The following is an 18,512-nucleotide window of genomic DNA, read 5'->3' on the forward strand; positions in this document are numbered from 1 at the left end:
GAAACGGGATGCACCTGAGCTCAATTTACAGTCTCATAGCAAAGGGTCTGAATACTTATGTAAATAAGGTATTTCTGTTTTTTTTGTTTTTTTCTTTCAAATCCATTTTAGAATAAGGCTGTAACGTAAGAAAATTTGAAAAGGTCCAGGGGTCTGAATACTTTCGGAAGGCACTCATAGGAACTACTGGCATTTGGTTTTATCATCGTCACACAGTCGTTCCCTCTCTCTTCCTGTCTGCTATAATCCCTCCATTCCAAAGGCAGATAGTCTGAACAGGGACAGAGATAATCCATGACACAGGAGCTGACATGTCCTCCTTCTGATCCATACTGAGGAAACTTCAAAAGAACCAACACACACACACACACACACACACACACACACACACACACACACACACACACACACACACACACACACACACACACACACTCTTCCTCTACCTGGCTGGGTAAATCTATATGGTATTCTATAGAAGGAGAGAGTTCAGTATATCATCTCTGACTACAGTACATTAATAATCTCTGACTACAGGCTACAGTGTATGAATCATCTTTGACTACAGTACATTAATCATCTCTGACTACAGACTACAGTACATTAATCATCTCTGACTACAGACTACAGTACATGAATCATCTCTGACTACACTACATTAATAATCTCTGACTACAGTACATGAATCATCTCTGACTACAGACTACAGTACATGAATCATCTCTGACTACAGTACATGAATCATCTCTGACTACAGTACATTAATCATCTCTGACTACAGTACATTAATCATCTCTGACTACAGACTACAGTACATTAATCATCTCTGACTACAGACTACAGTACATGAATATTCTCTGACTACAGGCTACAGTGCATGAATCATCTTTGACTACAGTGCATGAATCATCTCTGACTACAGACTACAGTACATTAATCATCTCTGACTACAGGCTACAGTACATGAATCATCTCTGACTACAGTACATTAATCATCTCTGACTACAGGCTACAGTACATGAATCATCTCTGACTACAGTACATTAATCATCTCTGACTACAGACTACAGTACATTAATCATCTCTGACTACAGGCTACAGTACATGAATCATATCTAACTACAGTACATTAATCATCTCTGACTACAGGCTACAGACTGTACATTACAATGTGTGTGTGAGTAGAGGAAGTATTTTGTAGACTATTGAGAAGCAGTCATACACAGAGGGGGTGTTTCCTAATAATATGTCCTTTCTCCTGGATTGTACACCCGTTTACTACTTCCCACAAATCTGAAAGCATTGGATTGGTGGAGACATGGGCTAGTGGGAGTTTCCACCATATTTCTTATACCAGTCATTTCCTTTCAAATTAGTGAATGGAAGTGAACAAGTGCATATTTTGAAAGGAAGGAGAGATAATTGGTACACAACCATGGGGAGAATCTTAATTGCATTTCCTTGATTCCCCACGTCCTCCATCCAGAATCCATTCAATGAGAAGGTTCATCCCCTCTGTACCTTCTCATCCAAAAGGTTTTGACAAGGAGAGGAGAGAGGACATACAATTAAGATGCATGGACTTCCTGTGTTTCTCCTCTGTCCTGTCTGTCTCTGCACCACTCCTCCCCCTGCTGACCAACTCTGGTATCTCAGGACAGCTCTTTATTCAGATTGAATGGAATGTTTGGATTGCGATATGAATATAATGATAGAATATTTAGAATGCTAGAATGATTGAATAGATAGAAGGATAGAATGATAGAATAGATAGAAGGATATAATATTTAGAATGATAGAATAGATAGAAGGATAGAATGATAAAATATTTAGAATGATAGAATAGATAGAAGGATAGAATGATATAAGGATAGAATATTTAGAATGATAGAATAGATAGAAGGATAGAATGATAGAATATTTAAAATGATAGAATATTTAGAATGATAGAATAGATAGACCGATAGAATCGATAGAAGGATAGAATGGATATAATAGATAAAATTATAGAACGATGGAATAGATAGAAGGATAGAATGGATATAATAGATACAATTATAGAATGATAGAATAGATAGAAGGATAGAATGGATATAGATAAAATTATAGAACGATAGAATAGATAGAAGGATAGAATGGATATAATAGATCAAATGATAGAATAGATAGAAGGATAGAATGGATATAATAGATACAATTATAGAATGATAGAATAGATAGAAGGATAGAATGGATATAATAGATACAATTATAGAATGATAGAGTAGATAGAAGGATAGAATGGATATAATAGATAGGATAGAGTGATTGACTATATTAGAAACACAAGTCAGACTATACCATCTACTATATTAGTCTGACTTGTGTTCCTGTTCTCTTTCTCCTCTCTCTACCTCCCTCCCTCCACCCTCTCTTTCTCCTTCGTCACTCTCTCTGCCTCCCTCCCCCATCTCTCTCTTTCTCCTTTCTCTCTCTTTCTCTCCTCTCGCCTCCCTCCCCATCTCTCTCTTTCTCCTTTCTCTCTCTTCTCTCTCTACCTCCCTTTCTCTGTTTCTCCTCTCTCTCTCCACCCCTATTTTTCTCCTTCTCTCCCTCCCTCTTCCCCCTCTCTCTCCTCTCTCCACCTCTCTCTCTATCTCTCTGCCCCCCCCCCCCCCCAGGTTGTCCACTCCTAACCACTACAGGTCTATCTGGTTTGATCCAGATCCAGGATCTAGAGGAGTTGGAGTTGACCAACTGTCCTGGAGCCACAGCTGAACTCTTCAAGTACTACTCACAACACCTGGCACGCTGCATGGTCATCGAGTAGCCCCCCCCCCCCCACCCGGATCCACATCACACCCCCCTCTAACCTATCACCCTATCCAACTACCAACTCACCTGCCTACCAATCCCCTACCCACCTACCAACCACTCCCTTACTTCAGCCCAACGAACGCAGAGGAGGAATGATGACCATGTCGATGGAGCCAGCCAGGATCTCTGCTCCAGCCAGGATCTCTGCTCCAGCCAGGATCAACCAGGGAACATTTACAGGAAAGAGGGGATTTTTTGTAGAGGGATAAACTAAAAAAAAGGGAATTTATTGGATTGGAGGGATGTGAGCGCAGAGGGATTTTCTGTACAGACCAGATATGACAGTTTAACATGGCTGTGATGGACTCAAAGTGGAGAAAGGGATGAGTCTGGGCACGTTCCACACAGGATCATCGAACACGCACACACACTGTACACACACACACACACACTGTACACACACTGTACACACACACTGTACACACACTGTACACACACACTGTACACACACACTGTACACACACACATACACACACACACACACACACACACACTGTACACACACACACACTGTACACACACACACCCACACACACACACACACTGTATACACACACACACACACACACACACACACACACACACACTGTACACACACTGTACACACACACACTGTACACACACACACTGTACACACACACACACTGTACACACACTGTACACACACACACTGTACACACACTGTACACACACACACACACACTGTACACACACACACACACTGTACCCACACACACACACACACACACACACTGTATACACACACACACACACACACACTGTACACACACACACACACACTGTACACACACACACTGTACCCACACTCACACACACACACACACACACACACACACACACACACACACACACACACACACACACACACACACACACACGTACACACACACACACTGTATACACACACACGAAACATGTAACTCCACCAGACAACCAGACTTAGCGGTGACATGGTGACATCTCCGTGTCTCTCTGTGTGAGAATGGGGTGACGTCAGACCCACTCTTCTCCTCCATCTCCGTGTCTCTCTGTGTGAGAATGGGGTGACGTCAGACCCACTCCTCTCCTCCATCTCCGTGTCTCTCTGTGTGAGAATGGGGTGACGTCAGACCCACTCCTCTCCTCCATCTCCGTGTCTCTCTGTGTGAGAATGGGGTGACGTCAGACCCACTCCTCTTCTCCATCTCCGTGTCTCTCTGTGTGAGAATGGGGTGACGTCAGACCCACTCCTCTATCTCCATGTCTTAGCAAAGAACTGAAGAAGAAAAATGCCTCTGTAGAATAACGCGCCAGAGCTGCACGCTTTACCCGCTCGTTGTCATGCCGATTCATCTCTCTCTTTTTGTTGTTGATATTACTACTACTATTATTTTATTTTTGTAAACATTATTTTGGGAATCTGAGGACAACTGAGAATGAATTCCTGTGTGGAGGGAGGACACGTGTCTGAGGCTTTACAGTACAGGACCAGGACAACTACACTACCCAGGAAACACTGGGGTTTTGGATGGTCAACCCTGATGATTCTACCCAGAGGTCACCTGATCAGACCCTGCAGAGGTCAGGGTCAGGACAGACTGAGACTACAAAGACTCTATTCCACTTTACATACACTAGCTGATGCTGATTGGTTAAGCTTGGCCTTTCCAACCATTCTGTTTGCCAGTCCATTCTGTGGTCAGTTTAATATTAGTGGTTAGATGGGAGAGGACGACCGTCATATAAATCCTTTGTGCCATGGTTTTACCTGCCAGCATCAGGACTTACCTCAACGTCTTGATGCTATGTGGCAGCACCTCCGTTTACACTGTCCGTTACAGTAATGTACACACACACACACACACACACACACACACACACACACACACACACACACACACACACACACACACACGGTCGTTGTGTCTCTGAATCAACTCAACACAAACTGACTCTGTGTGTGAGACTGAGGACGTTCCACAACAGGGAGGGAACGATGGCCTCCTGTTATATTGGAGATTTAAGACCAGGTTAACAACTGATACAGGGTCAGATATTTTGACTTTCTCCTAATGGTTAAGGTTAGGGTGTGGGTAGAGTAAGCTGATCCTAGATCTGTGAATATGAGCAACGTCTACCCTGACCACTACTACGACTGAGCCCTTTACCCAGCATGCTTTGTGGTCGATGGCGGCTCTGTCAGAGGGCCAGGTTTTTCAGTCCTGTAATATCTCATTTCTATTCTAAACTTCACCTGGTGAACCAGCTCTCCTTACTGCTGTGTGTGTGTGTGTGTGTGTGTGTGTGTGTGTGTGTGTGGGTGGGTGTGGGTGTGTGTGTGGGGGGGTGTGTGTGTGGGGGGGTTCTCAGCTTGCTTCCTTCTGAGGCATTTGTCTTCATAATGACATCCAGGTTGAGCTGACTGTAACAGTTGTTTCATAATGACATCCAGGTTGAGCTGACTGTAACAGTTGTTTCATAATGACATCCAGGTTGAGCTGACTGTAACAGTTGTTTCATAATGACATCCAGGTTGAGCTGACTGTAACAGTTGTTTCATAATGACATCCAGGTTGAGCTGACTGTAACAGTTGTTTCATAATAACATCCAGGTTGAGCTGACTGGTACAGTTGTTTCATAATGACATCCAGGTTGAGCTGACTGGTACAGTTGTTTCATAATGACATCCAGGTTGAGCTGACTGTAACAGTTGTTTCATAATAACATCCAGGTTGAGCTGACTGGTACAGTTGTTTCATAATGACATCCAGGTTGAGCTGACTGGTACAGTTGTTTCATAATGACATCCAGGTTGAGCTGACTGTAACAGTTGTTTCATAATGACATCCAGGTTGAGCTGACTGTAACAGTTGTTTCATAATAACATCCAGGTTGAGCTGACTGGTACAGTTGTTTCATAATGACATCCAGGTTGAGCTGACTGTAACAGTTGTTTCATAATGACATCCAGGTTGAGCTGACTGTAACAGTTGTTTCATAATGACATCCAGGTTGAGCTGACTGTAACAGTTGTTTCATAATGACATCCAGGTTGAGCTGACTGTAACAGTTGTTTCATAATGACATCCAGGTTGAGCTGACTGTAACAGTTGTTTCATAATAACATCCAGGTTGAGCTGACTGTAACAGTTGTTTCATGATGACATCCAGGTTGAGCTGACTGTAACAGTTGTTTCATAATGACATCCAGGTTGAGCTGACTGTAACAGTTGTTTCATAATGACATCCAGGTTGAGCTGACTGTAACAGTTGTTTCATAATGACATCCAGGTTGAGCTGACTGTAACAGTTGTTTCATAATAACATCCAGGTTGAGCTGACTGTAACAGTTGTTTCATAATGACATCCAGGTTGAGCTGACTGGTACAGTTGTTTCATAATAACATCCAGGTTGAGCTGACTGTAACAGTTGTTTCATAATGACATCCAGGTTGAGCTGACTGTAACAGTTGTTTCATAATGACATCCAGGTTGAGCTGACTGTAACAGTTGTTTCATAATAACATCCAGGTTGAGCTGACTGTAACAGTTGTTTCATAATGACATCCAGGTTGAGCTGACTGGTACAGTTGTTTCATAATAACATCCAGGTTGAGCTGACTGTAACAGTTGTTTCATAATGACATCCAGGTTGAGCTGACTGTAACAGTTGTTTCATAATGACATCCAGGTTGAGCTGACTGGTACAATTGTTTCATGATGACATCCAGGTTGAGCTGACTGTAACAGTTGTTTCATAATGACATCCAGGTTGAGTCTGACTGTAACAGTTTACAGCGTAGCATACACCTTACGCCACACAGGGTACTTTTCGCATGCTATATTTTGGTACGGCCTGGGTACACACACACACACACACACACACACACACACACACACACACACACACACACACACACACACACACACACACACACACACACACACACACACACACACTGCATCCCACCGCCATACCCCCAGGCAGACAGCTGTTCTAACATTCTTCCAGCTCCAGCCCTAAAGATAACAGTTTGTACTTGGACCTCAGGTGAAGGTGACAGGGGTGATATGGGTGAGATAGAGATGCAGGCCACCCCCCAACAGCCAATAGCAGGTTATAGGCATTTCTGCTTTTAAAGGCATTATCCCATTGAGCCACCATATGTAGTGCTAGCCGTGAGTGGGATCTCCCGAACCCAGAAACATTGCCTTTAAAAGCCTCACTGCCTCTAACCTTAAGTATTCATGTAGTGAGCTTGAGGGTTCCTGACTCTCTGATTTCCTGCTTCACACAAACACTACAGGCCAGGATGTTAACCAACTGGTCCCACTTTGATTTATTCACCTTCAATGATGTGCTGTACATAATGTATTTATCTATTTATTTCTGTATTTATTGACTGAGGATTGTGATTGGCTGAGACAGTCTTTCAGCCAAACAGACCAGTTTAAAGCTGAGCCTGTTGGTTTGGTGTGTCATGATACTGCTCAGTGGGTGGCCCATTTAGGTTACGGGAAAATCTGAAATGGCTCCCTATTACCTATGTAGTGCACTACTTTGAGCCAAAAGAAGTGTCCTATTTGAGGAAGGAATATTTATAGGAATAAGAGGAGCTTTTGAGCAATACCTGAAGAACCTATTCCCTATATAGAACAAGTCAACTACTTAGCCAATAGGAGGAATATGGTTCCATTCCAGAGGCAACCTACTGTGTCTGTTGAGCTGTGGCTGCTGGTCCACTAGGGGATTCTAGCTCTTAGCTGTGGCTGCTGGTCCCCTAGAGGATTCTAGCTCTTAGCTGTGGCTGCTGATCCACTAGGGGATTCTAGCTCTTAGCTGTGGCTGCTGGTCCACTAGGGGATTCTAGCTCTTAGCTGTGGCTGCTGGTCCACTAGGGGATTCTAGCTCTTAGCTGTGGCTGCTGGTCCACTAGGGGATTCTAGCTCTTAGCTGTGGCTGCTGGTCCACTAGGGGATTCTAGCTCTTAGCTGTGGCTGCTGGTCCACTAGGGGATTCTAGCTCTTAGCTGTGGCTGCTGGTCCACTAGGGGATTCTAGCTCTTAGCTGTGGCTGCTGGTCCACTAGGGGATTCTAGTTCTTAGCTGTGGCTGCTGGTCCACTAGGGGATTCTAGCTCTTAGCTGTGGCTGCTGGTCCACTAGGAGATTCTAGCTCTTAGCTGTGGCTGCTGATCCACTAGGGGATTCTAGCTCTTAGCTGTGGCTGCTGGTCCACTAGGGGATTCTAGCTCTTAGCTGTGGCTGCTGATCCACTAGGGGATTCTAGCTCTTAGCTGTGGCTGCTGGTCCACTAGGGGATTCTAGCTCTTAGCTGTGGCTGCTGGTCCACTAGGGGATTCTAGCTCTTAGCTGTGGCTGCTGGTCCACTAGGGGATTCTAGCTCTTAGCTGTGGCTGCTGGTCCACTAGGGGATTCTAGCTCTTAGCTGTGGCTGCTGGTCCACTAGGAGATTCTAGCTCTTAGCTGTGGCTGCTGGTCCACTAGGGGATTCTAGCTCTTAGCTGTGGCTGCTGGTCCACTAGGGGATTCTAGCTCTTAGCTGTGGCTGCTGGTCCACTAGGGGATTCTAGCTCTTAGCTGTGGCTGCTGGTCCACTAGGAGATTCTAGCTCTTAGCTGTGGCTGCTGGTCCACTAGGGGATTCTAGCTCTTAGCTGTGGCTGCTGGTCCACTAGGGGATTCCTCTTAGCTGTGGCTGCTGGTCCACTAGGGGATTCTAGCTCTTAGCTGTGGCTGCTGGTCCACTAGGGGATTCCTCTTAGCTGTGGCTGCTGGTCCACTAGGGGATTCTAGCTCTTAGCTGTGGCTGCTGGTCCACTAGGGGATTCTATTTTTGTTCTGATAGCTATCTTGACTTTTGTGTCCAGCTTTACTTCAATAGTACTTGATTGCAATCTTATAAATTCACATTGAATCTCGAGGGTGCCGTGAAAATAGTGAGCTGTTGTGGGCTTACAGATTTGTAACGGCCGGGAGAGCCCAGCACAGAATGTTTTCTTTCAGTAGTCTTTTTCCAGACACCCCTGGACCCCTAGCTAAGCTAGCTGGATTGGTTAGCTTAACTAGCTGCTTGCCGCGTACTGTCTGGTTAGCTAAAATGGCTGGATTACTGACATCATCACTCCCCAACCTCAACCCTGTACAGCCCTACTGTACACTGTACTGTACCTATGTTAAGGACAAGCACCAAGCTGACAGCCCCCCCCATCTCTAACAGAAGAAGTGTCCAGGGGCATTCTCTCTATCACCAATTCTCTCTATCTCTCTCCATCTTTCTAACACATTCTCTCTCTCTCTCTCTCTCTCTCTCTCTCTCCTTCTGTCTAACAGAGGAAGAGTCCAGGTACATGTTTGATGTATTTTTTCACATGGAGACCAACCCAACAGGTTAAAACTCTGTACTGAATAAGACACTGTATAATAATTATAACAATAAAAGTATGTTGGAAGTACTTCTGATTCACACAGAGGAACATGTTTAGAGGGTTAAAATACATCAGTCTTCAGAACACTGTCAACAACTGGTTTGCACTGATCTGGTACGAAGAGCATCTGAAGACAGGAATGTCTATGGAGCATAAACATGGAAAACAGTTGCTGACTTAACATGTAACTTCTATCCAGGTCTCCATTGGCGTCAGTTCAACTGTTTCAATTCAACTGTTTCAGTTTAACTGAGTTTACAGTTTAACTGAGTTTACAGTGATCTGCCGGTACGGTATGGTGGCTTGGGAGGGACACTGGTCTATGGGACGTCGTGGGGTATTTAGGGCCGGGATTCAATCCATAGAACGCTCTCGGCTATGCAGCTTTTAAAGGCCCATGTTACTCTTAGGAACAACTGTACTCTACATCTCTTGTCTGTCTGCCACACTCCCTTACCTACATTCCTATATAATGGGTACTATTTTGGTATCTCTGTTTATTATTTGTGACACAGAGGTCATATGAAGATGTTTTTTTTTTTTTTTTTTTTTATTATGTTTTGCTCATTGTTTTGTGTAAATACTGATACTGTGGTGATGATATGAAACATTTGATTGGACAGGATAGAAGTGGTGTGGTGAATCTAAAGGATTTGATTGGACAGGAGAGAAAGTGGTGTGGTAATTCTAATGGATTTGATTGGACAGGAGAGAAAGAGGTGTGGTGAATCTGAAGGATGGCTGCAGTGCCTTGTCAGAGAGCAGTTGTTGTTTTTTGACATGGTTTTGGTTCCAGTCTGCACCGTTTTAGTAAAAGTTGTACAAAACTAAACCGTGTGCCTCATTTCCTTCCTTTCATCCTCCTACATTGCCATTTAGCCAAGGCTTTTATTCAAAGCAACTCACAGTGGTGCGCACCTGCATTTTTATACACATTTGACAACAATGGTTGTTGTGAAGCAACTGATATTTATGTGAAGGTTTGCACAAAAATGTTTTGTCTCCCAGCACTTTCGATGCAGATAAACTGCCACTCTCATCACGACTGTTGTGCCAAATGCGTTGTACATCAGCTGTACAACTTGTTGTACGTGGCCTTATAGGGAGAACCTCAATTGCGTTTCCGTGATCCCTCGCGTCCTCAAAACCCATTGGATGAGTAGGTCAAAGGTCCCTCCTTTTTGACCTTCTCATCCAACGGGTTTTGAGAAAGAGGCGAGGAGAAAGGACTCGAGGAATCAAGGAAATGCAATTGTGATTCTCCCTGTGTCTGGGTCATTGTGAGTCACAGGGCCCACCACTCAGACGTGTAACAGTGACGTTTAAATCAATGGTGTTTATTAATGTGTAAAACAAGGTCTATCAGGATGCAGCTTACAGAACATTAGGCTACAACAATATAAAACATCAGAGGCAGGAGATAAACAACACAAACATTATCACGTCATGGGTGGGTCTGTGTGTGTGTGTGTGTGTGTGTGTGTGTGTGTGTGTGTGTGTGTGCGTGTGTTTATGTGTGTGTGTGTTTGTGTGTGTGTGTGTGTGTGTGCGTGTGTGTGTGTGTGTGTGTGTGTGTGTGTGTGTGTGTGTGTGTGTGTGTGTGTGTGTGTACAAGATGCCTGTAAGTCATAGGCAGCTGTGTACCAGGTCAACACTAGCTATATAAATGAGAGAGAGATGAGCCTTTAATGGACAACAGTGGGTGATGATCTAGTGATCTGGTCTAAAAACAGACAGCTGATCAGTAGTTAAAGAAGAGGCAGTCAGTCTGTGAAGACACAACAGGCTTTGAATGGGCAAACACACACATACATGGTTATCATAGGACCAGTTTCCCCAACACAGATTAAGCCTAGTCTTGGACTACGAAACACTTTCAATGGAGAAGGCTTATAGGACGAAGTGGGCTTAATCTGTGTCCGGAAAGCGGCCCCCCTAGCATCACATTTACATGTTAACGTTAAACAGGAAGTTTGGGTCTCTAAGTTACAGTTAGGCACATCCAAAGCCATACAACAGAGGAGGGTAAACTGGGCTAATCTAATCTTGTCTACATCATTTCCTGTCTCTCCCATAACATAGTATCATTGAGAGCTACTGGGAATTTTGCAACCCTAGACACTGGTGAGAGTACAGTTTGTATCCTCTTGTCTCTGACTCCGGTCATTCCTCCACTTGGCCTCTAGGTGGAGCCCTCTCTCCAAACAGCACAGCTCACCATCGGGAAGGAGAGAGAAGGGATCTAGCACTCCCTCTATACACAACACAGAAAGGCCCTTGGAGGTTAACTGGACTGTGTATGTATGGATGGACAAGTGTGTATGGATATGTATGTGTGTATGGATATGTATGTGTGTATGGATATGTATGTGTGTATGGATATGTATGTGTGTATCGACGTTTACCGCAGGTGGAAAAGGTAACAAACAAAAAATACTTTTCTGGAAAAAATATATTTTCTTTTTTTTAAGTCAACATGCGTATTAAATGAAATGAAGCATCTGAATATATTACAGGCCTATGCCTGTGTTATAGAAAGAGGTTCATAAGCCATACATAGGCTAGGCTATGGCTCTGCCAGTATTCATACAGTGTTAAAAAGGCTGCCGTCCTTTGAGAGATGGAAAAACGGGGCGGAATTCAAACAAAGCCACATTGCAGTATTCACACAGTAGCATACAGACCACGTGTCAAACTCATTTCACGGAGGGCAGAGTGTCTGCAGGTTTTTGCTCCACCCTTGTCCTTGCTGGAGGAATTCAGGTCACTAATTAGTAAGGATCTCCCTTCACCTGGTTGTCTAGGTTTTAATTGAATGGAAAAAACAGATACAGACACTCGACCCTCAGTGGAATGAGTTTGACAAATCTGATATAGACCATATCATTTCTGCTGTGCCCAAATAACACCCAGAATGGACCTGGGTACTCTAGAATACAGGAGGCTGCAGCTGAATGGACCTGAGTACTGTAGAATACAGGAGGCTGTAGCAGAATGGATGTGGGTACTCTAGAATACAGGAGGCTGTAGCAGAATGGACCTGGGTACTCTAGAATACAGGAGGCTGCAGCTGAATGGACCTGGGTACTCTAGAATACAGGAGGCTGTAGCAGAATGGACCTGGGTACTCTAGAATACAGGAGGCTGTAGCTGAATAGACCTGGGTACTCTAGAATACAGGAGGCTGTAGCTGAATAGACGTGGGTACTCTAGAATACAGGAGGCTGTAGCAGAATGGACCTGGGTACTCTAGAATACAGGAGGCTGTAGCAGAATGGACCTGGGTACTGTAGAATACAGGAGGCTGTAGCTGAATGGACCTGGGTACTGTAGAATACAGGAGGCTGTAGCTGAATGGACCTGGGTACTCTAGAATACAGGAGGCTGTAGCAGAATGGACCTGGGTACTCTAGAATACAGGAGGCTGTAGCTGAATGGACCTGGGTACTCTAGAATACAGGAGGCTGTAGCTGAATGGACCTGGGTACTGTAGAATACAGGAGGCTGTAGCTGAATGGACCTGGGTACTCTAGAATACAGGAGGCTGTAGCTGAATGGACCTGGGTACTGTAGAATACAGGAGGCTGTAGCTGAATGGACCTGGGTACTGTAGAATACAGGAGGCTGTAGCTGAATGGACGTGGGTACTCTAGAATACAGGAGGCTGTAGCTGAATGGACCTGGGTACTGTAGAATACAGGAGGCTGTAGCTGAATGGACGTGGGTACTGTAGAATACAGGAGGCTGTAGCTGAATGGACGTAGGTACTGTAGAATACAGGAGGCTGTAGCTGAATGGACGTGGGTACTGTAGAATACAGGAGGCTGTAGCTGAATGGACCTGGGTACTCTAGAATACAGGAGGCTGTAGCTGAATGGACCTGGGTACTGTAGAATACAGGAGGCTGTAGCTGAATGGACCTGGGTACTGTAGAATACAGGAGGCTGTAGCAGAATGGACCTGTGTACTGTAGAATACAGGAGGCTGTAGCTGAATGGACGTGGGTACTGTAGAATACAGGAGGCTGTAGCTGAATGGACGTGGGTACTCTAGAATACAGGAGGCTGTAGTTGAATGGACGTGGGTACTGTAGAATACAGGAGGCTGTAGCTGAATGGACGTGGGTACTGTAGAATACAGGAGGCTGTAGCTGAATGGACCTGGGTACTGTAGAATACAGGAGGCTGTTGCAGAATGGACCTGGGTACTCTAGAATAAAGGAGGCTGTAGCTGAATGGACGTGGGTACTGTAGAATACAGGAGGCTGTAGCTGAATGGACCTGGGTACTCTAGAATACAGGAGGCTGTAGCTGAATGGACCTGGGTACTCTAGAATACAGGAGGCTGTAGCTGAATGGACCTGGGTACTCTAGAATACAGGAGGCTGTAGCAGAATGGACCTGGGTACTGTAGAATACAGGAGGCTGTAGCTGAATGGACCTGGGTACTGTAGAATACAGGAGGCTGTAGCTGAATGGACCTGGGTACTCTAGAATACAGGAGGCTGTAGCAGAATGGACCTGGGTACTCTAGAATACAGGAGGCTGTAGCTGAATGGACCTGGGTACTCTAGAATACAGGAGGCTGTAGCTGAATGGACCTGGGTACTGTAGAATACAGGAGGCTGTAGCTGAATGGACCTGGGTACTCTAGAATACAGGAGGCTGTAGCTGAATGGACCTGGGTACTGTAGAATACAGGAGGCTGTAGCTGAATGGACCTGGGTACTGTAGAATACAGGAGGCTGTAGCTGAATGGACGTGGGTACTCTAGAATACAGGAGGCTGTAGCTGAATGGACCTGGGTACTGTAGAATACAGGAGGCTGTAGCTGAATGGACGTGGGTACTGTAGAATACAGGAGGCTGTAGCTGAATGGACGTAGGTACTGTAGAATACAGGAGGCTGTAGCTGAATGGACGTGGGTACTGTAGAATACAGGAGGCTGTAGCTGAATGGACCTGGGTACTCTAGAATACAGGAGGCTGTAGCTGAATGGACCTGGGTACTGTAGAATACAGGAGGCTGTAGCTGAATGGACCTGGGTACTGTAGAATACAGGAGGCTGTAGCAGAATGGACCTGTGTACTGTAGAATACAGGAGGCTGTAGCTGAATGGACGTGGGTACTGTAGAATACAGGAGGCTGTAGCTGAATGGACGTGGGTACTCTAGAATACAGGAGGCTGTAGTTGAATGGACGTGGGTACTGTAGAATACAGGAGGCTGTAGCTGAATGGACGTGGGTACTGTAGAATACAGGAGGCTGTAGCTGAATGGACCTGGGTACTGTAGAATACAGGAGGCTGTTGCAGAATGGACCTGGGTACTCTAGAATAAAGGAGGCTGTAGCTGAATGGACGTGGGTACTGTAGAATACAGGAGGCTGTAGCTGAATGGACCTGGGTACTCTAGAATACAGGAGGCTGTAGCTGAATGGACCTGGGTACTCTAGAATACAGGAGGCTGTAGCTGAATGGACCTGGGTACTCTAGAATACAGGAGGCTGTAGCAGAATGGACCTGGGTACTGTAGAATACAGGAGGCTGTAGCTGAATGGACCTGGGTACTCTAGAATACAGGAGGCTGTAGCTGAATGGACCTGGGTACTCTAGAATACAGGAGGCTGTAGCAGAATGGACCTGGGTACTGTAGAATACAGGAGGCTGTAGCTGTGTTAGCTACAGTATACTGTAAATCACTCTCAGGCAGGTGATTCCAGTTTTCTGAATTCCAGGGGTAGTATGAGTGTGAACAATGACACTGCATAAACATTGGTATTGCAGAAATAACATTGTCTGAGCACATAACACACCTCCTCTCTCTCCCCCTCTCTATTTTTATCTCTTCCTCTCTCTCTCCATCCCTCACTCTCCCTCTCTGTTTTATCTCTCTCTCCATCTCTCACCCTACCCCTCTCTCCCTCTCTGTTTACATACTTCTCTCCATTCCTCACTCTCCCCCTTTCCATCCATCAATCTCCCCCTCTCTTTTTCTGTTTTTCTCTCCCCATCTCTCTCTGCTCTTCCAGCCCTGTGTGACCCTGCTTCCAGGAAATATAAACTCATTCTGAGAAAATATATTTATATATGAAGTTTAAATGCATTTCTTATCAATAATGTCTTTAGTAAAACTCAATAAAATGTTCAAAATCCAAGGTGTGGTGGCCACCGAAAATATCTCTCCTTTGTTAAAAGAAAAGCTCCTCTTTCTTTTTTTCGCTCTCTTTCTCGTGTTCCGATTGGGGGAAGCAGTCGGCCAACGATTTTGCAGTCAAAACAGGAAACAGGAAGCTGTGAGCAGGAAGCTGGAGCTACTGCTGTGTGCGACGCACTCTGTGGTCCCCCTCAGAGGTGGCTCTCTGATTCGCTCCTGTCCGAGGTTCCGTTGGTTCCGTGGGTCCCGTTCTCCATTGGAAAGCAGGACAGGGCCAGACCGTGGACGGTCAGGTTACTCTCGTTCAGCCTCCTGACGCGGAATGTCTCATAGTGGATGTTGTGGGTCACGTCCTTCAGGTCCTGCAGGTGGGACCTTTAGGGACACACAGACAAACACAAAAACACTAATGTATGTACATGTTTATTTATATAAATAGGTTCAAATATACAATGTTGTTGTAGACAAAAACACAAACAACATCAGGGCAGATAGACAACTGAACAACAGATGATGAAGGATAGACAGCTGATATGATGGATGATGAAGGATAGACAGCTGATATGATGGATGATGAAGGATAGACAGCTGAATGGCAGATTATGGACAGACAGCTGATATGATGAAGGATAGACAGCTGATAAGATGGCTGATGAAGGATAGACAGCTGATATGATGGATGATGAAGGATAGACAACTGATATGATGGATGATGAAGGACAGACAGCTGATATGATGAAGGATAAACAGCTGATATGATGAAGGATAGACAACTGATATGATGAAGGACAGACAGCTGATATGATGGATGATGAAGGATAGACAACTGATATGATGGATGATGAAGGACAGACAGCTGATATGATGAAGGATAAACAGCTGATATGATGGATGATGAAGGAAAGACAGCTGATATGATGGATGATGAAGGACAAACAGCTGATATGATGGATGATGAAGGACAGACAGCTGATATGATGGATGATGAAGGATAGACAACTGATATGATGAAGGACAGACAGCTGAAATGATGGATGATGAAGGATAGACAGCTGATATGATGGATGATGAAGGATAGACAACTGATATGATGGATGATGAAGATCAGACAGTTGATATGATGAAAGATAAAAAGCTGATATGATGGATGAAGGAAAGACAGCTGATATGATGGATGATGAAGGATAGACAGCTGATATGATGGATGATGAAGGACAGACAGCTGATATGATGGATGATGAAGGACAGACAGCTGATATGATGAAGGATAGACAGCTGATATGATGGATGATGAAGGACAGACAGCTGATATGATGGACGAAGGACAGACAGCTGATATGATGGACGAAGGACAGACAGCTGATATGATGGATGATGAAGGATAGACAACTGATATGATGAAGGACAGACAGCTGATATGATGGATGATGAAGGATAGACAGCTGATTTGATGGATGATGAAGGATAGACAGCTGATATGATGGATGATGAAGGATAGACAACTGATATGATGGATGATGAAGGATAGACAACTGATATGATGAAGGACAGACAGCTGATATGATGGATGATGAAGGATAGACAGCTGATATGATGGATGATGAAGGACAGACAGCTGATATGATGAAGGATAAACAGCTGATATGATGGATGATGAAGGACAGACAGCTGATATGATGGATGATGAAGGTCAGACAGCTGATATGATGGATGATGAAGGACAGACAGCTGATATGATGAAGGATAGAGAGCTGATATGATGGATGATGAAGGACAGACAGCTGATATGATGGATGAAGGACAGACAGCTGATATGATGGATGATGAAGGATAGACAGTTGATATGATGGATGATGAAGGACAGACAGCTGATATGATGGATGAAGGACAGACAGCTGATATGATGGATGATGAAGGATAGACAACTGATATGATGAAGGACAGACAGCTGATATGATGGATGATGAAGGATAGACAGCTGATATGATGGATGATGAAGGATAGACAGCTGATATGATGAAGGACAGACAGCTGATATGATGGATGATGAAGGATAGACAACTGATATGATGAAGGACAGACAGCTGATATGATGGATGATGAAGGATAGAGAGCTGATATGATGGATGATGAAGGACAGACAGCTGATATGATGGATGAAGGACAGACAGCTGATATGATGGATGATGAAGGATAGACAGTTGATATGATGGATGATGAAGGACAGACAGCTGATATGATGGATGAAGGACAGACAGCTGATATGATGGATGATGAAGGATAGACAACTGATATGATGAAGGACAGACAGCTGATATGATGGATGATGAAGGATAGACAGTTGATATGATGGATGATGAAGGACAGACAGCTGATATGATGGATGAAGGACAGACAGCTGATATGATGGATGATGAAGGATAGACAACTGATATGATGAAGGACAGACAGCTGATATGATGGATGATGAAGGATAGACAGCTGATATGATGGATGATGAAGATCAGACAGCTGATATGATGAAGGATAAAAAGCTGATATGATGGATGATGAAGGAAAGACAGCTGATATGATGGATGAAGGACAGACAGCTGATATGATGGATGATGAAGGATAGACAGCTGATATGATGGATGATGAAGGACAGACAGCTGATATGATGGATGATGAAACACAGACAGCTGATATGATGAAGGATAGACAGCTGATATGATGGATGATGAAGGACAGACAGCTGATATGATGGACGAAGGACAGACAGCTGATATGATGGATGATGAAGGAAAGACAGCTGATATGATGGATGAAGGACAGACAGCTGATATGATGGATGATGAAGGATAGACAGCTGATATGATGGATGATGAAGGACAGACAGCTGATATGATGGATGATGAAACACAGACAGCTGATATGATGAAGGATAGCCAGCTGATATGATGAAGGAGAGACAGCTGATATGATGGATGATGAAGGATAGACAGCTGACATGATGAAGGATAGACAGCTGATATGATGAAGGATAGCCAGCTGATATGATGAAGGATAGCCAGC

The 18,512-nt window shown here is 44.4% G+C and overlaps 2 protein-coding genes across 6 annotated transcripts in view; one reads left to right on the plus strand and one right to left on the minus strand.

Annotated features, from left to right (window-relative positions):
• The window catches only part of LOC106606338 (F-box and leucine-rich repeat protein 16), a 49,579-nt gene extending 44,411 nt beyond the window's left edge, over positions 1 to 5,168 (plus strand). For both annotated transcript variants that reach the window (XM_045719669.2, XM_045719671.2), the window contains exon 7: positions 2,661 to 5,168. In XM_045719669.2, the coding sequence (XP_045575625.1) occupies positions 2,661 to 2,809 (149 nt within the window). In that variant the 3' untranslated portion in view covers positions 2,810 to 5,168. The remainder of the gene's footprint in view (positions 1 to 2,660) is intronic.
• Positions 5,169 to 10,620: 5,452 nt separating this feature from the next.
• The window catches only part of LOC106593249 (neuronal-specific septin-3), a 181,500-nt gene continuing 173,608 nt past the window's right edge, over positions 10,621 to 18,512 (minus strand). For all 4 annotated transcript variants that reach the window (XM_045719672.2, XM_045719675.2, XM_045719673.2 and 1 more), the window contains one exon: positions 10,621 to 15,833. In XM_045719672.2, coding sequence (XP_045575628.2) covers positions 15,650 to 15,833 — 184 coding nt within the window. In that variant the 3' untranslated portion in view covers positions 10,621 to 15,649. The remainder of the gene's footprint in view (positions 15,834 to 18,512) is intronic.

The sequence above is a fragment of the Salmo salar genome, chromosome 06 (genome assembly GCF_965601325.2).
Source record: "Salmo salar chromosome 06, fSalSal1, whole genome shotgun sequence".
Lineage (NCBI taxonomy): Eukaryota > Metazoa > Chordata > Actinopteri > Salmoniformes > Salmonidae > Salmo > Salmo salar.